The sequence below is a fragment of the Papio anubis genome, chromosome 5 (genome assembly GCF_008728515.1).
Source record: "Papio anubis isolate 15944 chromosome 5, Panubis1.0, whole genome shotgun sequence".
Lineage (NCBI taxonomy): Eukaryota > Metazoa > Chordata > Mammalia > Primates > Cercopithecidae > Papio > Papio anubis.
Genome location: NC_044980.1, coordinates 89,609,142 through 89,631,533, shown reverse-complemented (window position 1 = coordinate 89,631,533; position 22,392 = coordinate 89,609,142). Strand labels below are relative to the sequence as shown.

At 39.5% G+C, this 22,392-nt stretch overlaps 1 protein-coding gene across 19 annotated transcripts in view; it reads right to left on the bottom strand.

Moving 5' to 3' along the window:
• Window positions 1-22,392, bottom strand: part of CAST (calpastatin) — a 111,898-nt gene that overhangs the window by 23,032 nt on the left and 66,474 nt on the right. For 10 of the 19 annotated variants that reach the window (XM_017959741.3, XM_017959737.3, XM_031666320.1 and 7 more), the window contains 14 exons: window positions 21,998-22,054; window positions 21,487-21,600; window positions 20,347-20,427; window positions 16,354-16,422; window positions 14,691-14,786; window positions 12,528-12,608; window positions 11,860-11,898; window positions 11,255-11,347; window positions 11,034-11,120; window positions 9,851-9,952; window positions 6,332-6,415; window positions 5,365-5,412; window positions 3,978-4,073; window positions 1,928-2,023 (listed from right to left, as the gene is read on the bottom strand). In XM_017959741.3, coding sequence (XP_017815230.1) covers window positions 1,928-2,023; window positions 3,978-4,073; window positions 5,365-5,412; window positions 6,332-6,415; window positions 9,851-9,952; window positions 11,034-11,120; window positions 11,255-11,347; window positions 11,860-11,898; window positions 12,528-12,608; window positions 14,691-14,786; window positions 16,354-16,422; window positions 20,347-20,427; window positions 21,487-21,600; window positions 21,998-22,054 — 1,143 coding nt within the window. The remainder of the gene's footprint in view (window positions 1-1,927; window positions 2,024-3,977; window positions 4,074-5,364; window positions 5,413-6,331; window positions 6,416-9,850; window positions 9,953-11,033; window positions 11,121-11,254; window positions 11,348-11,859; window positions 11,899-12,527; window positions 12,609-14,690; window positions 14,787-16,353; window positions 16,423-20,346; window positions 20,428-21,486; window positions 21,601-21,997; window positions 22,055-22,392) is intronic. The other 9 variants (XM_017959739.3, XM_009208825.4, XM_021939566.2 and 6 more) reach the window with 2 other exon arrangements.

Here is a 22,392-nt window from a genome sequence, read left to right as displayed (position 1 = left end):
CCACCTAGTGGCTGAACACTGTATGCGTTTTATTCCCAAGAGCTACAAAAAAAAAAAAAAAAAAAAAAAAAAAAAAAAAAACCCTGAGGTTTCTAACCTGTTTGGGATTATACCTAAATTAAGCATTAAGTAGTAACAGCTGCAATACTCTAATCAAGGACATCAAGAGTTGCACTGGTACCCAAGTCTTATCCAAGCAATGTGAGTTGCTACATGATTTAAGACACCTGCTCACACTACAATTCTGTTTTCTCATACTCTATGCTACAAAATCCTTGGAAACCACTGCTTCCCCAGACCTGTGCCCTTTGCCAACCTCTTGCTTAATAAATTACTGAAACAGTTAAAGAAAACCTAGGAGAAGAAGCAGACTTAAGAACGAAGGAATCTGGAAACAGGAGTAAGGACTAAAATTTCTATTTCTGTAATATTTGATATTATCAAATTCAACAACTGCAACTCAGGTCTCTGGGTTTCCTTAACAAATTTTCTTTTTATACACACAAGAACCACCCAGGGAACGCATTCATCTCCTTCCTCTGGTCTGTCTTCCTTCAGCTCTCTAATCTGCATGCCTTTCTTGAGTCCTCTGACCTTTATTACACTCTACAGCTATTCTTTCTGGCTTTCGAGGGTGTCACAATCCCAGAAATGCCAACTGCCTCAGTGACAGTAACCTTGGCAACCATGGCCAGAGTTGGTGGAGTTGAGGCCCTGGAAAGGAGGATGAGGAAGGGGAAAACAAGAGCTTTTTTTGTTTTGTTTTGTTTGCTGTCGAACAATCCAATGCTCAGCTCTACAGTCAGGGTAAAGTTGAGAAGGAATTGAGCCCTCTAAGGCCCTGGCGGTCACACTTGGCAGATGAGGTAGGTGGTGCAGGTGCAGGTTTTGGTTACAAGAGTTCTGCTGGGGAATGCTGGCTACTGTTGTTTTGACTCCAATCACGGCCTCTGTGCCTGCTTTCTTCACCAGAGTCCTTCTAGAGTCCCCCCTCCTCTCCTGTTCTTTACCACTGTGGCCGGGCACCCATGTTGTAAAAAGTACCTGAAAAGTACCCGGAAACCCCCAAAAATTGGGGAGGTCTCATATCCACACTAGGCTTGACGACAGCTGAGAGCAGGGGCCATATCTTTCATCTCAGCTGAGGCTCTGAAACATCAAGTGGATCAAGGTCAACTCAAAGCCTCATTTCTCTCATCTATTATAGGAGGATGATCAGGACAGACTTCATAGTGTCCTTGTGAAAATTTAATGGGAAGACACTGCAAAGCATTTAGAACAATGGCACAGTAGATGATGAAAGTTAGATGTTCAGAGGGAAGAGGTACTAATTCTGCAGTAATGAAATATAATTCCCTCAGATGTTATTCCCTGAGTCAAATTCTATAATTAACTAATGGGGGGGGGGGACTCTAAAATCAAAAGAAAACAAAGATTCAGCTTGTTATATATTATACTTCATACGAAAATTAGAAAGTGAGAGAGACGCACGAAAAGAAGAAGGAAAGAGAAAGAAATTGAGTCAGTCTCACCTCCTGTAGTGGGGAGAGTGGGGAGGAATCATAATGATTTTAGTGCATGTTATTCTACCAGGAAAGTCAGTAAAAAGTAACTTTGGGCTTTCGGTGGAAATCCAAATAGGCTTAAAAGATGCAGAAAAGTGAAAAAGCAGGATTATCCACAATAGCTGAGGAACTAGAATTTCAGAAGAGTAGAGAAAAATACAGTTGGGAGTAATTTAATTAAAAATTTAAATCTTAGTCTGAATTTCTACAACATCTCTGAAGCCCAAAGAAACAACAGATACTATAATTATATCAGATTTTATTTTTAATTTGTCAGAATAGATAAAATCATGGTAGAGAGCGATGGGAGGAGGAAGAGCACCTTCTCAAGCCACTGCTCAAATGCCCAGGGAGTCACTCACCAAGGTAGCTGGCTCGGGTGGTGCTGACTGTATACTACACATGGAGGTCCGAGACACAGCCTCCACCACGGGAGCTGGAGCAGCGGCCTTAGATTCCTGAGGAAAGATGCAAATACTCTCAACAACTTTAGAAACATTTGGTCAATAAGACTGAGCAATGGTAGACCAACAAGACACTCTGCTATATTATATGGTGTGAACATGATTCTCTTGAATACCTAAGGATTACTGAATAGTAAATAAGTCAAAGCATGCTAAGACTCTTCAGCTGCCATTTTTTCCAACTTGGTTTTACTTCTCACCTTAGGCAGGTTACTGAAACTCGCGAAACTGAGTTTCCACATATGTAAAAAGAGAACAATGACAGTATCCACAGCTGAAGGGTTCGTAAGGGGCCTATATGAGACAATGCAGGCAAAGTGCTATGCATAGTACCTGGGAACACAGTAAGCTCAATACATTTGAGCAATTATTGCTATTATTTCTATTATTTAGTTGTCATTGTGTATAACAAATATGCCTATTATGTAACATAGCATTATGTAAAATACTGTATTTATATAAATCTAAGAGCACTTTATATACCGCTATGTAGGAATGGAAGGTAGTAATAATAAACCACAAGTTCTCGAAGTGTAATCCCTGAACAGCCTCAGCACCATAAGAGCACCTAGAAATGCGGATTCTTAGACCCCCACCCCATGTACTAAGTCAGAAACTTTGGGGGTAGAGTCTAGCAGTGTGTGCTTAAAAAAACTCTCCAGATGATCCTGATGCATGCTAAGGTTTGAGAACCACTGTCCCATCTTATTTTATCACAAGAATGAAGTTTCAAGGCTGGGTGCGGTGGCTCATGCCTGTAATGCCTGTAATCCTCCCTTTGGGAGGCCGAGGAGGGTGGATCACTTGAGTCCAGGAGTTTGAATCAGCCTGGGCAACATGGCCAAACCCCAGCTGTGCAGAAAATACAAAACTCAGCCAGGCATGGTGACACGCACCTGTAGTCTCAGCTACTCAGCAGGCTGAGGTTGGAGAATTGCTTGGGCCTGGAGATTGAGGCTGGAGTGAGCCAAGACTGTGCCACTACACTCCCAGCTGGGAGACAGAGTGAGACCCTGTCTCAAGAAAAAAAACAAAACAAAACAAACAAAAAACAGAAGCAAACCTTTAAACAAATTGTTTTAAATCTAGACATTTATGGAAGCCTATCCTATAGGCAAGGTGCTCAGCAGATGGTCATCAATAGGATATGATCTCTTCGTTCAAGGAGCTTACTACCCATTTAAACTTGGCATAAATGTTAGCGTTAAAGAGGGACTAAAACAGCTAAACTCTTCTTTGTCACAAAGGCTTGAATAGTGATATATAAAAAAAGAACCTACAGATCCTCTGCCATGTTGTGTTCTGCTTAATAAAGGTTGGATGAATACAGTTTAGGGAGGGAAAAGCAGGAGATAAAGAAAGCCATATCTTAGCAGAGGCTTGAAAGGATGAGTAAGACTTTAGCTGATCTAAAATTAGAAAGAAAGGTCAATCAAGACAGAGGAGCCAAGTGAGAAAAGCCAGGGACGCACACATACTTATTGTTCAGGTTATTGACACAGGGACACAGTTTGGTAGGAAAGAAAACAGGGTCAAGAATATGGCAATAGGAACTTTTTTTTGTAGGGATGGGAAAGACATGATGACAGACATGCTTGATAAAGAATGAGTCCGATGGACATGAAGGAGACTGCAGAAAGGCCACTGCAACCCAGAGGGGAGGGGTGATGACAGCTCAACCAGGTCAGTTACCGAAGCTGGGACAAGAAGGAAGGCATGGCTTCCAGAGCTTTCCTGAAGGAGTCATTGCAGGACTTCAGTTGCAAGAATATCAGGGTTAGGTTGGGGCAGAAAGCACATCCAAAAGGGAAGACAAAAATGACATGGAAAAAACGATGGCATATTAGGCTTTCTAATAGACTGCTTCATGCTAAAACAGTTTGTCTCACTTATTTTTTTTTAAGATCACAAACCTCAAAACTAGAGATTTATATGTTTGGAAACGTACTTCTGTCTTTTCAGTTGGCTTAGATGGTTTTTCTTTATATTTAGACGGGTCAAAATCTTCTGAAAGTTCATCAATGAGCTCTGATTCACTCCGAGCCTGTAATATAAGAAGTTCTGTACATTACAAGGGGACTCTTTTTTATTTTGCAAAAAAAAGTTTTCATGGAACAATTATTTTCCCTGATTAACACAATGAGGCCATACTTAACACCCAAAGCTAATTTATAAAGGGCGTATTTTTTCATTTATCAACATTAAGATAAAATTTTCATGAAACAAATAAGAAATACTTACAAAACACCTCAGTACCGCAAAAGTATTAATGGTTTATTTGGTCAAACGTTTCCTTGATATTTTAGTTTCAGAAGAATTTTGTTTGAATAAAATTGCCTGTTCTCTACAATGAAGATCTGTATAATTTTTTAAAATGTGATTATTTTCCTATTTCCTCATGACTTCTCTTCTGAATAAGTGAAAACAGGGATCGTATACTCTGTTCATATGATTATGTGGGATTTTGGCAGGAAAGTTCTGCTACCCCTTGTTCTTTCAGGGGAGTGGTATTAGTTTAGGGCATGTGGAGACTGTCACTAACAACAGTAACATGATAGAAGGGCATGTGATTTAGACGCTGGGACTCAGACTGGACAGCCTGAGTTCTAAGTCCTGGGCTTGGCTTGCTATTTTCTAGCACCTTGACCTTGGGCTATTTACATAAGCCCTCTGTGTCTCAATTTCCTCACTGTAAAATGGGAATAACAACAGTACCGTCCTCATTCACTAAGGACTCACAAAGATAATATCCAAAAAGCATTTGGTGCAGTGCCAGGTACATAGCAAGTGATTAATAAATGTTGCTGATTATATGTGACAGGTTACTACCAACTTAAGGCAAAACAGAATCATCAGAGAATTTGATCAGGATGGACGGTGAGAGTTACACACACAGCCAGAGCTTTTCTTTCCCTTTTTGATCTTTATATTCTTGAAATGCCTGCACTGTGGTTTGTATACAGTAGGCATCAAAAAAAAAAGTGCTAGCTTAATCTGACTTAAGGGCCCTCTTGACATCAGTTTCTAGTGTGTAATAAATTTTACTAGAAATTTATAGTCCAGTAATGATTTTTGAGGAAGATCATCTTTTTTTTAGCAAATTTATTTTATTTTATTAAAAAAAAGAAAGTATATAATGAAAAAATACAATAAAATAAGATCATCTTTAAAATATAAGGAAAGGAGCCACAGGTATCCGCCAAGTGTTACCATCTCCTCTGCACTCGGTTAGCATGCAAGTCTGCACAGTGAACTCCGGACTGTCAAAATTATCTTAATTCATACTTTACATGTCTATTGTTCTTTAAGTATCAGAAAAAAATGTATTTCCTAACCTTGGGTTTTTCTTCAGGCTCTGGCAATAGTGGTTTTCCATCTTTATCCTGTAAATAAAATTAAAACTCATTGGAAATGAAATAGAAAATTTTGCTTTCATGTCCCATCAAGTTTGTTTCTGGGAATTCCAGGATATGAGATGTCAACTAATTTTTTTTCTTAGATTCACATGAGTTTGTGTTTCAAATTTACTTTTTATAAAGTATTTAAAAAGCAGCTGAGCTATAAAAATCAAGATGTTACCAAATAGAATGCACATTTACTTTAAGTTATTAAAAAATGTTTTTCATCTGTTGGATAGAGTAATAGGAAAAAAAATTCTTTGGCAATAAAGATGTATGTTTATGAAAGCTTTTAAAAAATCCCAGTTCTCCAACCTAGAGTGAAGAGGTGGATATCATTCCTATAACACTGTTTAGTTTTTTTGGATACGAGGTTTCATAATTTAGAATTGTAACCATTTTCCAACATGTGTTTATATGCATGGTTTCAAAAGTAAATGACAAAAATGTAATGACAGGAGTTAGTCTACCATCCTCACCATAATCAAAAACAATAGCAACAAAACCACCTTAACTTAGCATACTGGTAAAGCCTTGTACATTCATATCTACCCCTCAGAAGACCTATGGTGCTTTTATCCATATAGCATTAAGAAAAAAAAATTATCCCCAGATTGTTCCTTCTGAGTTTAAGGATCTTTTGTAAGAATTGTTAATAAATAAAACATTTAAATTTGTGGGAATTTTAATGACCACATGGTCACTACTTAGGAAGCCAGGCAGGGACAAACTATCCCTCAAGGGGTCTAACTGTAGGGAGCAGAGAAAAAAAGGTTCAGGGTTTTCAGAGTTAATATCTGAATGGGGGACAGGTATGTCCTTTGACAGTGTCAAGGGTACAGATGCAATAAAACAAGATGCAAAGGCAAGATGCTGTTGTCATGCACTGTGGCTAAAAATTTACCGTGGCTGGTTTTAATCTGTACTCAGACGGGATTGTTTCATCATCCTCACCACACTTCTCTAGTTTTTCTTCTTTAGCTTTTGCCTGATGAAAATGGAGGGAAAAAAAAAAGTAGTTGGATAATGCACATAATGAGATGATATCACTTCCTCTGTGTACTTCCTGAGTGTTATAGAGAAGACCAAATCTGGTAAACGCATCTGGAAGAACTTTGTAAACTACAAAGCACAAGACCATGGTGGGCAGCTGTGAGAAAGGTAGCAGTGGGTGACTGAGCAAAAGCAGCCCAGCCAGGGATCCCGGGGAGCTACCCTGTTCTGCTTCCAGCTGCTGTGACCTTGAGAAGCCACTTAGCCTTTCTTTGGTCCAGTCTCTTCAGCTGTAAAATGTGGCTACTAATAACCCTTATCTAGCTCACTAACTTGTGAAGATCACCAGAGAAAAGTAAATAAAAAGATTCTTTGAAGACAGTAAGCACAGTGCAGCAGTTAGTTGCAATTATTTTAATGGCTTTCATCTGTCTTACTCAACGAGGCCGCTGTCTAAGGAAGGGAGAGGAAATACGACTAATTTTCACATTAAACCCAGTTCAGAAATGGCAGAAGCAGCCCATCACAAATCTTGGCTGATCCATGTATAACTTGTTTTACCTCTTTTAAAAGGGCTCCCTTCAATAATGCCAGGACTTCTCTAGCTTACTAAACCATGAACAACTAGCTGCATTACCAATAAAAGTGTAGTTCTATAGTAGATCACTGACTGCTACGACACAGCACTTGCAATTTAACCTGCTGGTGGGTAGTGTGAGTCCCATAATATGTAAGGAGTACCTATATCAAGGCATGGATTTAATTTACAAATCAAGGTAGGAGGTTCACTTGGCATATTCCAACCCAACCCACGGCCTCCATCTGCATCTTAGCCTAAGAGTGTGGTTCTTTACTGATTGGTTAGTTGATTAATTACTACTTATTGAGCACTTTTAATGGAACAGGCACTGTTCTATGCTTGCGTTTAGTTTTACTGTTTTACAGAAACTCTCATTAAAGGATGAAGTCATGGTTTCCTTTTAAACATTTCCAGTCATGCTCGATTTGGGCATCTGGAGAAATCCTATCATGGAGCAGCACTCCCCAGGTCAGGGTACAGCAGCCTTCAGGAACACCCAGGGTCACCTGTATTAAGATGGTCCTCCCCACTAATCTCAGGCTGTGGACAGTGAGAATGACACATGCAGCCAGAGCTTTCATTTTCCTCTTTGATCTTTATATTCTTGAAATGCCTGCTCTGTGGTTTGCATACAGTAGGCATCGAAAAAAAAAGAGTCTACTGAATTGAAATGGCACTAGACTAGGCAGCCACACCTAAAAATGTGGGAGACTTATAATGGGGTATCATTATAGAATAAAAAACTTTCATTTTATGTTATGGTAGATGACAGGAATACTAAGTAGGCATGGGTTTCCTCTCTGGAGTATTGTATGGTTTTCCACAGACAGCTCTCTATTCTGGGGTGTGCTGGGGTGTGCTGGGGTGGCAATGGACACTCCTACAGGCTGATAGCGACCTTCCTGAGCCTTCTCATCACATCAGACTATCTAGGATGTAAAGGACCCACTAAGTCTGGTACTAAGAATTCAGGTTAGGAATCTGGAGGACTGACAGATCCTCTTTAGAAACATTTGTACTTTGTATATGATTAAAAAGGAAAACTAGTGATATGGTTTGGCTGTGTCCCCACCCAAATCTCATCTTGAATTGTAGCTCCCATAATTCCCACGTGTCATGGGAGGGACCCGGTGGGAGGTAATTGAATCATGGGGGCAGAGCTCTCCTGTGCTGTTCTCATGATAGTGAATAATTCTCACTAGGTCTGACGGTTTTATAAAGGGGAGTTCCCCCTTCTACCATGTAAGACGTGACTTTGCTCCTCATTCACTTTCCACCATAATTATGAGGACTTCCCAGCCATGTGGAACTGTGAGTCAATTAAACTTCTTTCCTTTATACATTATCCAGTCTCCGGTATGTCTTTATTAGCAGCATGAGAACAGAATAATACAACTATTATGTCATAAGAATGGAAAAGAAGAGTTCTTTTTGCTGGAATATTAGTTTGCTGCTACTCTGAAGTTTTCTAGAGGAAACTTAATACATTCATACGCATTCCCAAACTAGTTACCCACATGCTTATTTTATGTCACTTTTTTTTAAACATCTGCTTATCTGCTTTTAGTCACTCTTAAGACTCCTTTGATCCTGGGGTTTATAACATGTTTACACCCTCCCTTCCCACATTTATTATCTCTCCTTAAGGGTCTGCAAAAAGCCTGAGACAAAAGTGCAATATACTTGTGGCCCTGTCGCCCTCAGGTGGTAAAGCCACAACTCAGCTTGGCCTCCTGACTCCCCCCAGGGTTTGCCAACACCACCCTTTCCTCAAGATGACACTGCTTCTGTCGGCTACTCTAAGTAATGTATATCTCACATTGTGTTGTAATTAAGTTTCCCTTCTTCCCAGTACATTACTTGGTCCTGGAAGATAGGAACTGCTTCTCTTGCTCCCCTGCGTTCACCATCACAAAGCTTATCATGCCACACTGTGGCCGGTGAGCCCTCCAAGAAAGTCGAAGATAGAAACTGGCCCATCTTAGGACAGGGTAGTCCTAGACTCAAGGATAGTTGCTGGTAGTCAGGGAGACTCCCCTTCCCTGATGATTCAGAACAGGAAGTGACAGCAGAGATGGGGCATTGTGACAGCAGTGCCTACCAGCTCCCCCAGCCTGAGCTGATGGAGGCAGGGCGAGCTCCTGTGGATCCCAGGCTGCCTTTCCATCTCCCCACAACACTGCCTTGTCAGGAACGGGCAACTCTCTCTTTTCCTTCCTCTTTCCCCCAAAAGGACCAAGTTGAAAAATTCTACAAAAATTATAATTTAATATTAAAACTTTCCTACACCAGATATAAGCTTGTTTTGGTTCAGAGGCTTGTTAAGATCTTGGAGTGTGGTGGGATAAACACTTATCAGCATTATTCTCTAAATATGCAGGAGCTCTAGTTACGGAGTAATCGTTGCTTGATTTTAATTTGAGACAAAATTTTCAACATCTTTCCCCATAGTGATAAATGAAGGATCTTCCCACTCCTTGTATAGACATCTCCCTCTCTTATAAAGAGAAGCACCCAGAACCCTTCTGAAAATACAAATTTCCAATTGCCAAACTTCACTATTTCCCGCCAGGCATTGCCTCCTTGTTATCTTGTTTAGTCAGGTGTCATTGAAGCTCTAGCAAGGGAGATTCATGCTCATTTCAAATGTTAAAATTCTAGCTGTTTCACAAGCAATCACTTAACTATCCCTCTTAGTTGCTAACAACTCAGCAATAAATAAGGCACAATGAAGAATGTTCACTTTTACTCTCCAGCAAAAGTTGTGCAAGAATTCTAAACATGCAGAATGCATTCAGTTTTGTAATGTGCAGACGAACACGCTTTGTAAATCAACTCTAAGGTCAGTACCTCATCGACTTCCTTAATCGAGCTGAGGTCGAGCTCAGGTTCTGCTTGCCGGGTGCCCAGTGAAGCCGACAGAGCCTCCAGTGCTTGATCGCTCATTGTATCCTGTTAAAAGTAAAAAATTCTGTGCATGAAAAAAGACATCTCTGGAGCCTGAACAATCCATTTACTTCTTTGTGAAATACATTTTAGATTATAAACTGAACGTGGATTGGGGAAGTGCTCTAGAAAGGCAAGTTTATTTGAAACCTTGCAAAAGAGAGAAAGGAAAAAGAACTTACCAATGAGTGGAAATTGGGGCTAAGACACGTTTCTATAGTAACAGCGTTCTCTGGGGCACACTTCACCCCTTATTTGGTAAGCTAGACATAAAGCTATAGTAATATTATTATAAAATACTCTTAACAACCACAAAAAAGAAGCAAGCAGTAAACTGTTACCACCCTGTTTTTCTTTTTCTAAAACTGTCTCTAAAAAGGCTTCTGATAACCTTTAGCAAACCTGCTAAGCTGAAAGCAGGGAAGCTTGAAGTGGCCCCCGCTGCCTTCTTCTCTGAAGGCACAATGGCTGATCGTTGGAGGAACTCCCACTCCCAGGGGTGTGGTGCTCACCACTGTTCCCCAGCCTGCCAGATAAAAATAAACTGTCCACTCCAGGAGGGGAGAGGCACAAGCAGCTCTGATAGAAACTGTTCCTGAGCATTATCTTGACTGTTTGCAGAGGAGACATGTGTTCCCGGCCAGCACAGAGCTGCAGGATTGCCTTTGCGATTTGTGAGAATTACGTCATAGTGAAATACAGCTGAGAGTGGGGGGCAGTACCAGCGACATGGTGTCCCTCTAGTGATCCTCAGTGCTCAAAGTCCTTTAGAAAATCAAACTTGAAGGTTTTATGTTCCAAGAGTGCAATTTCTCTGGTTTCTGCCCTTCTGTGTATCATAATGGTGAGATGGTCTTAGGTGACAACCAAGACAACTGTGCTAAAATCATTCCCAGGCAGTTACAGAAACACACAAGGCTTGCCTGGAGATGATTAATATAACCCTCATTGGCTTCCCTATTCCGGATAGACCTGAGAGGGAAAAAATCATGGCTTCTCCTCATGGGTAATGCGCTACTGGCAGCTTCCTGAATGAGCTGGATCAGGCTCTGGAAAGCAACTGCTGTCAGGTAGACTGTGATTATACCTTCTCCACCTTTCTTTTCTTCTCTTGGGGTGGAGCAGCACTTCTGACTGTCCCTGCTGATTGAGCTTTTAAAACTTCTGTAGATTCCTGAAAATAAAATACTAAAGATGAGATTTACAGATGAGGAAACTTTAACTGGAATAGCCTGAACTAAAAAGTTATTCTTTTAAAGTTCAAAATAGTTCCTAACAAGTTTCCCTTAACAACACTAAAAACAATACCTCTTTTTCAGTTTTCTTTCCAGCAGCTGTAGGCGACCCACAGGTGAAGTCAGATGACAAGGCATCTATAGCATCATCTGGCCCCATGGGTTTCTAAAGAAACAGGCACAGTGATGGGTAACTTATGGGAACCGCTGAAGTGGAAGAATGGATAATAAAGCTAGCAAATGAAGAATGCATTTTTCTAATTCCTTTGCAACCAAATGAGATGTGTTAATAAAACAACTTAGATCAAAGTGTATGTTTTGAAGCGAGCGGCTACTCACTAAGTAGGTTTAGTGAATCCTCACTAAGTATTATTTTCCACTTCCCCGTTTCTAAAGGAGTTACATGTTAGAATATTCTCATTCTATTATTATGAACATGCAGTTTATCCTAATACTTTCTTGCCTTCATTCTCCTTCCCCTCAGAAACCCTACTTATGGGACTCAGGAGCACTGAAACAACCCTCACACCAAGCCCTTTCTCTGAACACACAGAAACTCCATTTGATTTGGAGATGAGTTAAATCATAATCCTCAAATATAGAATTGATAGCCCTGTTCCCCCAACCAAAAATATAAAACATATTAATTTAGATCAGAAGACATGTATGTAAACTCACCAAAGAGTCTGGAAGAGGCCCTGTGATCCCTTCCGTTTTCTGAAACAAATATTAATTTGATGATGTTGAGAAGGCAGAATTAATCCTTAAGATGGGCAAAATGTATGGCCCATTGTGGGTTGAACTGTGCCTCCCACCCCAGATCTATATGTTGAAGTCTTAACCCCAGTACCTCAAAACGAGACCTGATTTTGACATAGGTTCCTTATAGAAGTAATCAAGTAAAGGTGAGGTCATTAGGGTGGGCCCTACTCCAATATGATGCGTGTCCTTACAAAACGGGGAAATTTGGACCCAGAGATATGCATAGAAGCACAGAAGGAAGATGGTGTGAAGAGACGTGGGGAGAAGACGGCCATCTATAAGCCAAGAATAGGCTTCAAAGATACCTTTCCCTCACAGCCTCAGCAGGAACCAGCCCTGCTGACACCTTGATTCTAGACTTCCAGCCTCCAGAACTGTGAGACAATCAATCTCTTGTTTATGCCCCTGATCTGTGGTACTTTCTTACAGCAGCCCTATCCAACCAATGCAGTGAGCTTCAGAGTAATGACAATTTCACATGCACCATTATGTTTTCTAACTTTTAAACATTGTAAAAATAATGACATGAAATTATATTCTAAAGAGGAAACAGTGAAATAAAAGTAAATGATTATTTAACTTACAGCCAATAGTTCCCTGTATTTTGGAGGAATTGTGACTTCTCTTTCACCCAATTTCTCTATGTAGGTGGAACTCATTGGATCCTGGAACAAAATCATACACATAGGGATATTATATAATTAATTAGCTGAGAATGCTATATGCATATTCTGAAACTAAAGCATGATTCCATTATTAATTTATGGAAGTACTGAGATGAATGATAAATCATTAAGAAGCCAACAATTTATACAACTACATTTCTAAGTTTACACAAATACCCATATTTAATTGGCTTAACTCATATGTAATGCTAGGAAATATTCAAAATACTAAAGTTGACTTCTAAATACATTTTGTTTTCAAATATTTTCATTATCTAAGGTTTATAACCAATATAAAAGAACAGTTAATAAGATAATGAGTTTCTGTATAACCCAGTACCCAACTCTATTAGCTTTGTCATTTCTAAGAAAACAAAATCATAGAGTGGATGTCTCCTGTTTAGCATTCTCAAACCGAATTCCCTTTCCCTGTTAATCAGAAACAGCCACCATTCCTAACTTTAGCATATCAATTTAAAGTTATTATAGAACACTTTTTACATATGTAGGTATCCATAAACAATGTCCAGCATTACTTTGCTTATTTTCCAGTGTTACATAAATGGTATCATATTCTACATATCATTCTGCATTTTTTATTCAAAATTATGTTTTTGTACTGTATCCATGCTGATACATGAATAATCCATTTTAACCACTATAAAGCACTGAATTTTATTATCCTGTCCTCTATTGAACAAAATTGTTTCCAAACATTTCACCAGTTCTTATAACTCCTTGCACACATGGGCAAGGCCCCCTCCTGGGAATCTCTCTAGAAGTGGACTTCCTGGTTGAAGGGAATGTTCATCATGAACACCCACCAACTATAGGAAGACTATAGGAATTGTCAGACTTTCACGCTTTTGCTAATCGGATAAATGCAAAGCAGTGTTTCTTCTGTGTTTTAATATCATTCTCCTAATTACTAAGGAGAGTTTCATTTTACTTGCTTATTGGTCAGTCAAGTTTTCTCTCAATCTTCTATTGGGTTGTCTTTTTCTGTTTTTTATTCTTTATAATTTCTAGAAACAAATCCTTTGTTATGTCTGTTGCAAATATTTTTGTCTAGTCTATGGCTTTTTTTTCTTTCTTCTTTTGAGATGGAGTCTCCTTCTTGTTGCCTAGGCTGGAGTGCAATGGCACGATCCCAGCTCACTGCAACCCCCACCTCCCGGGTTCAAGCAGTTCTCCTGCCTCAGCCTCCTGAGTAGCTGGGATTACAGCCATGCACCAACATGCCTAGCTAATTTTTTTTTGTATTTTTAGTAGAGACGGGGTTTCACCATGTTGGTCAGGCTGGTCTCGAACTCCTGACTTCAGGTGATTTGCCTGCCTTGGCCTCCCAAAGTGCTGGGATTACAGGTGTGAGCCACCATGCCTGGCCAGCATGTCTTTCTTATAATACCAAGGAAAATACAATTTTAGGAATAGGGATAAGCTGAGGGTGGAAAATATTGAGAAATCAAAACAAGTTCTAGTCCATTATACTTAAATCTTGAGGATGGAAAATAAGTGTGTGACCCAGTGGACCGTGTCCCAGTGTCAATCTTAGCACAACAACAAATGTTTGCTAACTCAATGTTATAATGCAGCTGTGAAAAGACAAACCATTTCCATCCCCAACACTAATTTCTAGTTGCTGTCTTGATACTGACATCATCCTGTTTCTATGCAAATGACAGAACACTAGACATTCTTTTTTTTTTTTGAGATGGAGTCTCTCTCTGTCACCCAAACTGGAGTACAGTGGTGCGATTTCAGCTCGCTGCAACCTCTGCCTCCTGGGTTCAAGTGATTCTCTCCTGCCTCAGCTTCCCAAATAGCTGGGATTACAGGCGTGTACTACCATGCCCAGCTAATTTTTGTATTTTTAGTAGGGACAGGGTTTCACCATGTTGGCCAAGTTGGTCTTGAATGCCTGACCTCAAGTAATCTGCCTGCCTCAGTCTCCCAAAGTGCTGGGATTACAGGTGTGAGCCACCGCGCCGGCCTCACTAGGTATTCTTTTGTATTTCATGACCATGGCCTTCTTTGCTCTCCTACCTACTGTGAATTTTTATAGATATCAAGATCACATACTGAAACTTCTGGTCCAGTATACGTTGTATTTTCTTCGGTTTCTTCAGGTCCTCCTAAAGTATCTATTAAGTCATCCAAAGCAGCATCCATGCCTGACTGGAAAAGGAAGAACAGATATTTAAATGTTATTTGTCACACATATTTCACTTTTAGTTTAACTACAAAAAAGCCATTCTGTGTAGAAAAACCACCAAACACCAAAAGTTCTTCAACTCGTTCCCCAAAATAGTTAAAATCTGGTCTCTAACAGACTTTACTATTTAAGTCTCAAAGTACAAATTCTGGGTGGGAAAGATAAAAAGCCACATTCAGGCAAGAAGCACAGTTTCAACAAGTCTACGGGCATTACATACATGAACAAATGTATAAGTTCATTAAAGCTGCCAGTCCAATGCACTGATAGTTAAAAAAGGAAAAGCAAAACAAAATACAGGGAGTTATAACCATGTTGCTCTAAGTGGTAAGGGAAACGCTTGGTATTTATTGCTTATCAGTACTTTTACAGAGTTTCAAAGAAAGAGCCCCTAAAAATCTCTATATGGTACCTCTTCCAAATATAATCTATTTCATGAGTGAAATCACTCTGTATTATTTCATTCACGTTTTTGTTGTTGTTGTTGTTCACTTGCTTGCCTGAAGAGGTTTACAAAACAGAAATTACCTGAGACATTAAACTTACAAGAACTCACAAGTTTACTCTGTCAATATGGGCTTAAATCAGTATAATTGATGTGGTTTAACTCGTGTCTCCACCCAAGTCTCATCTCGAATTGTAATCCCCACGTGTCGAGGGAGGAACCTATAATCTCCATGTGTCGAGGAAAGGAGGTGACTGGATCATGGGGTGATTTTCATGCTGTTCTGATGATAGTGAGTGAGTTCTAATGAGATCTGATGCTTTTATAAGTGTTTGACAGTTCCTCCTTCACACGCTCTCTCTCCTGCTGCCTTGTGAAGAAGGTGCCTGCTTCCCCTTCCAGCATGACTGTAAGCTTCCTGAGGCCTCCGCAGCCACACAGAACTATGAGTCAATTAAACCTCTTTTCTTTATAATTACCCAGTTATTTATAATAGTGTCAAAACGGACTAATACAATAATAAATAAGAGTGCCTCTATTTTTTATGTTAAGGATGATTCGTTATGAACAATAACCTGCATTGAAAGGAGAAAACAACAGTCTAGGAAAGGACCTTGTATTATTTGATTTAGATGAAAAATAATTATTTAAATTGTCTTTTTTTTTTTCAACTACCATATTCCCCTGACAATTTTAGGACTCTCCTGATCATGGATATGTGGAATACGATTTGAAGGTTTAGACTGATTCTTTTAGGAATTTCAGAATAAAGAAGTACCTGACTTCTTGAGTAATATCTCTGGTTAAATAAAGTGTATTTGTAGGAGAGAAACTGGAATGTAAACTGCATGAGATGAAACTGGAGGTTTTTTTTTTTTTAAAGGATTATAATATCAAGTATTACAAATATGAGTGTGAAAACCGTACTTCCAACCCACACTTTCAATATCAGCTTGAAACAATAATTCATTAAAATGATCCTTTAAATTACCCCCTCATATTATTTGCCCACAAGAAATCAGATTTGTTAAATAGAGAGCATATGAGTAACTATCTCATGTAGAAGGACACTGCTGTCTTCGTACCTTTCCCGATGGTTTATCCGGTTTAGATTCAACTGGCAGAGCTGGGGTTAACGATTTCTTTTCTTTTTTCTGGTGAGAATTGAGAAATTAAAAACTCCTTCTTACATACCTTAATAAAACTCAATACTATTACAAATTTTAAAATAAATTCATTATATTAATAGCATTGATCATACACCGAACATCTGCTCTACAGCAGACACTGTGCTTGTATGTTTTATATCCTTTTTCAGAAGGGCTTCAATTCTATTAGTCTCATTTAGTGATGGGCAAAGCAAAGCTCAGATTAGGACACTTTCCTCAGGTTACACAGTAAGGGACAGAATGCAGATTTGAATCCAAGACTGTTTCTTTCTTCGCTGTTCTTCTCCAGGACCCACAGCCAGTCTTTGCAACATCCATGAATTCTTGCTGTAGGCTGCCACTTTTGGCTTTCCTCTCTGGGTCTTCGCCCCCACACATCAAGACCTCCATATTTCTCACTTCGGCATCTCATTACCTTCTCTTTCCTTAAAACGAGTTTATCGCTCATCATTACTTCCAGTGCTCTATCAAAGATTGCAAATAACTTTTCCATCTGCAGTTTCCATGCTTTTATCCAGATATAATCTCTGAAATGTGACCCTTGGAGCATCTCTCCCTCCCAGCTGCCACCTTTCAGCACCATTCTGATCCTACTGTGGTATCTATGCCCTTTGTTCTCCATTACCTCTGGCATCTCTTTTACTTTGGTCCCCACTGTATACACTCTGCACATTTCTGCCCTGTGCTGGTGGTCTTATCCAAAATCATTCTCTATGGCCAGGGGCAAATGCTTTCAGGGACTGGCAGAAACTAAATGGGTGAAGTTGTTGGGTTTAAGATAAAAGGGGACCATATCCCATTTGAAGGTATCCAAATTCAGGCAACAAAGCACAGGAAGAGCACAGGCTCTGACTGGCAAGGTTTGCATGACAGTTGAGACACGCATGGCTGCCTGAGGCTTTAGCAAGTCACTTCTCCTTGGAGATATTAGATAAGTGAATCTATACGAAGTATGAAAACTATTGTTTGGCACATGCTCGCCACTATGTAAGTACTTGCTATGTAATTGTAAGTGCTAAATAAGTGACAGTTACGATTGCAATGCTAGAAACACTGTGGGGGCCACTAGGGTGTGAGCCTGAGTCTGGATAATTGTGGAAACCACTTCCATGATTCAGCCACTACCTCATGCAGATATTCACTCATGTTCTCTCCCGCACCTTCCTCTTCCTTCTCAATGTCTCTCTTCCCCTCCTTCTCTCCCCACTATCTGTCTATTCCATCCACTCTTTCTCTTCCTCTCCCTTTCCTCCTATTTCATTCTTTTCTATTAGAAAACAGTATTTTAATTGTCTTGCTACACAGATTTCTTTGGACATTTCAAACACTTAAATTCAGCCTGTCCAAAATCAGATACATCCCTTTCCTCCTCAAATCCTCTGACATCTGTACTCTTGTCAATGGTACCTAGGGAACTTAGGGACTGGACTGCAAGGTGCCCAGCTCACAAAGGCACTCATTCTCAGGTGCCAACTCTGCACTTGCACAAACCTGACAAAGAGCTCCTAGGGGCCTCCTTTCCGTTACCGTGTGGCTACCAACCTCGTGCAATCAGACTCAGAAGCACCAGGTTATCTTAGATTTTACTTTGTCTTTGCCCACTTTAGTCAATCATTTCCTAAAACCTGAAGATTTTTGCTCTGCAATTCGTCTTGGATAACTCCCCACTTTCTTATTCTATCACAGCTGTAATTTAGGCTAAAATATGACTCATCAAGACTACTGAAACAGTCCCTGACCAACCTTCCATCTTCCTATCTCTATGCTATCCACCTACTGCAGTCCCTTAATCCTTCTGCAGCTCGGATTCAATTGCATAACCCCATCTGTTCTCTCGGGTTCTCAATGGCTACCTGCTGTCAGCTGAATCACTACATGTACAAACTCACCTTAGCATTCTCCACTGCAGTGCTCAACCTGTCTTTCTGGTCTTACAGCCCCACCACTCACTTCCTCTGTGCTTCACCCACGTTGGAATGTACTTTGTGACCAGAACACATCTTACACTTTTCAACACCTTGATGCATTTGCAAGCCTGCAATCCCAGCTATCCTTCCATGCCTAACTGAACTTGGATCTACTCTCTCAAAGCCCTTGTGGATTCCCTGAATTAGATAGAATCCCTTCATTCCCCACCAAATAACACTCTGTGGGGGCCTTTCTTAATCTGATTGAAATACAGTCCCAGGTATATTGTCTTTTCCCCAACCCCTAGACAGGCCAGCCTACAGCTAATGCATCCTGCAGAACCAACTATGGTACTTTATTTAGTTATTTTATTTTTTTGAGATAGTGTTTTGTTCTTGTTGGCTAGGCTGGAGTGCAATGGTGCAATCTTGGCTCACCACAACCTCTGCTTCCCGGGTTCAAGCAATTCTCCTGCCTCAGCTTCCCAGGTAGCTGGGATTACAGGCCTGCGCCACCACACCTGGCTAATTTTGTATTTTTAGTAGAGACGGGGTTTCTCCATGTTGGTCAGGCTGGTCTTGAGCTCCCAACCTCGGGTGATCTGCCTGCCTTATGGTACTTTAAACATGCTATGTACTATAATAAGAAGGCAAGTCATTAAATCCTATTTAATGGGAGAAGAATCAGAGGCAACGTAAAGTAAAATGAATTGCCTCAAGTTCCAGCACAAGTCAATGCACAGAATTCCACATAAGCCTCTCTTAATTTTATTGTTTAGTTTTCACTTATAACACTGGTTAATTTATATCTAGCTCAAAACTGAAAATTTTGATTACATTTAAAAATCTATTTTAGCGGGCCTAACGCTCTGCCTTAAATCTATCCATTTTCAAACTGAAAACATTGATAACATTTAAAAATCTATTTTAACGTATCTAATCTTCTGCCTGAAATGTATCCATTTTCAAATGATTTCATCTAAGCATTCCTCATTGGCACAAGAGCGTGCTGTGTCTTCCTGGGGTGAGGCTATGAGTCTCAAGGTAGTATACAAGTGATCTATTGCAAGAAAAAAACAATTTTAAGTTTGATATTTTCATTTAAAAGTTTTTGTAAATGTTGCCTTTGCTCCATAGGAGACCTGTATTAATTTGGATAAAATAATGTGCCTTTTCTCCCAAAATCCCAGGGGAAAAAATGATGTTTCAGGGAGATGTGCCATATTTTTACCCTAAAAATCATTTACCCTATGACTTTCTTTACCATTTAACCTGTAGCAGGATATCTGTCCCATTTACAGAAGCAAAAGTATAGATAAAACTATATTAGTTTTAAATTTTTCATTCCCATCTTCTCATTCTTCCTTCACTTGATTACTTGTGGCTTCAGATTGATTACATGCTCTCCAAACTGATTACTAATTCTATATTGCTATGGGTAGAAAACGTAGATAACTTCTCATCTTATATTCCTGGGCAGGGATCGGAAGCAGCTCTTCAAAAAATCTAAGAAAGCTATGCCCACAATCACCCAGCTCAACACATCTACTTCATCCTGAGAGGGCTTGAAATATTTCCTTTGGAAACTTCTCATATCCATTCATGTTGATGTCATGCTTGTGATACACTAGCATCAAGACAGCTGACATCAACATTGAAAGCCGAAAAAGTCTATTCAAATGCTCATGGAAATTTTATTTGCTTTATTTCATACCTATAAATTTGGAATGCAGAGTCTGAGTCAACTCACATTTTAATGTACTTGGTATTGATATCAGTACCTTATATATGGCATGTACTCAGTAAGCATTTATTGAATATATAAATTTAAAAATTATTCTTGGTATCTTGTTCACTCTCTATCCCTTAAATGCATGCTCTTCATAAAATTTTATATATAAACAATGTTCATTTTGCCAAATGATAGGTTATTTGAGCATACGTTTCTTAGAAACTTGAGAAGCACAGAGGCCCACGTTGCCATCTGCTTATGTGTGCTCACCTTGTCACCCGGCTTGCCAGATGTTGCAGCGACACCAGCAACACTCTCTCCACCAGCAGAAACCGTGTCTTGTGGTTTAGTCTAAGGCAGTGAGGATAAAAGGTTGACAGAGCTAAGTATCTCTGTATGGTTATTATCAAGATTATGAATTTCAAATGTCACTAACATCTGCCAGTTCACCCACAGGGACACCATGATAAGGCAATGTTTACTCACTTCTATTGTACATGGTGCAGTGCTAGGCACCACGTAAAGCTGAACTCAAGAGCCTAAAACGTTCATGCAGGTAACATGAGTAGGTCAATCAGGCTAGGTAGTGACTGTGGTAAACTGGAGTACACATACCTGGTGTAATGGCTGTAGTCAATCGTTGCCAATGTGAGCTCACTGTTGCTAGACAGTCCGATTTTTCAAGAGAAGTTACAATTTGGGATGTTATGTGAAATACCCTGACTTTGATTGCTGGCAATTAATTAAAAATAATTTTTTAACAACATTGTAAGCCAAAAAAAATACACATGTGCCTTTTAAGTGGTAGATCACAAATCTGTGATCTCTGATATAAAATATATTGTGAAGCAAGCCCCGTTATTATCTTCCAAGTGCTCTCCATGAAAAAGTATTTCTTGTAGATGTTAATTCTTCTAAAAGCTGGCTGCTATTAACCACATAATTATGGAAGCAATTTCTAATTTTTGGCTCTGTAAGTTCAACTCTTCTACAACACGACCCTAAAAATGCTTTAGGATTTCCATTTAAAGAACCAGATAATTCAGGGCACATATGTTCCCCAGTCCAGGTGTGGGGGGGTCCGGGAGGCAGCCTCAATCCAAAGCTGCCTGTCTGGGAGACAGCAGAGCCTGCTGCCCTGCAGTCACAGCTGGTTATTGCTGGGCAGTGGGAGAAGGATGGAGAGAGCATCCCTCAGGCCAATCTGAAGCCCTTCTCAGGCCATCCATACATCCAAGTTTCTATAAGTCTATTTGAAAAACCAACAAAATAATAATACCAAATCACTACAATACAAAATATATTCAGCACAGCCCCACAGATTTAACTACACACCTCAGTGTTAACAGGGGAACCGCATCTTATTACCCAGTTGATGTTAAGGTTTTCCTATCAATCTGCTTCATTTACCTTTGGTTCTGTTGATTTCTCTGATGGCTGCTGTTCAGCTGATCTGGAAACTGCTTTTTTATTGTGAGCATCCTTACTTCCTGTATCTGATGCCTGCTTGGGTAGGCTTTTTTGCTGAAAGTACATACACAGGTGCCCACACACATATAAAGACATCATTAACAAGATGGTAGTCTTAAATATAATACTGATACTTTATAGAATAAAAATTGTTCATAACAGTTGTGCTGTCTGTGGTTCTGAAGTATGTGAATTTGAATTAGTGTGATGTACATGTGACAATTTCACTTTAGGTACAAAATCTGAAATAGTGCAAATCCTTCCCCCAAAATTCAGCAAGAATCACACAAATTGTAAACACTGCTATTGCCACATGATGGCACCATTTTAGCTGAAGAAACTAATATCCAACTATTCATTGTAAGGATTAGTTTTGAATTGATGAAAGATTTTAATTATATCCCACCAAAAGATCTTGCCTTATAATTAAGCCCTGATGATAATCATTTACCTCTGTGTGTTCTTTTGGCTTTCCTTCTTGGGATTTTTTCTCATGAACCACAGACAGCTGTCAATTTCAAAAGATTAAACTTGATTACACTGGAATCCAACTTGTAATACTTTCAGACAAGAACAAGAACAAAATTCCAACTAAAACATTCTGCCTTTTTCCAGGAAAAGAACACTTAGGCCCACTCTTTAAGGTCGCAGAAGTAGACATGTGCTATCAGGTTAATAGTAACCCTGTCAGCAGTCTCTGAGAATGGTGATTATCAGAATAATGAAAAATTTAGTATTTCATCTGAATAATATTTTCAAATACATGTATATCTCTAAATTACTGGTTGTTTTTCACAAACATACACAGATAACACATGAGCCATGTGACTACTGAGTTTGTTGAGA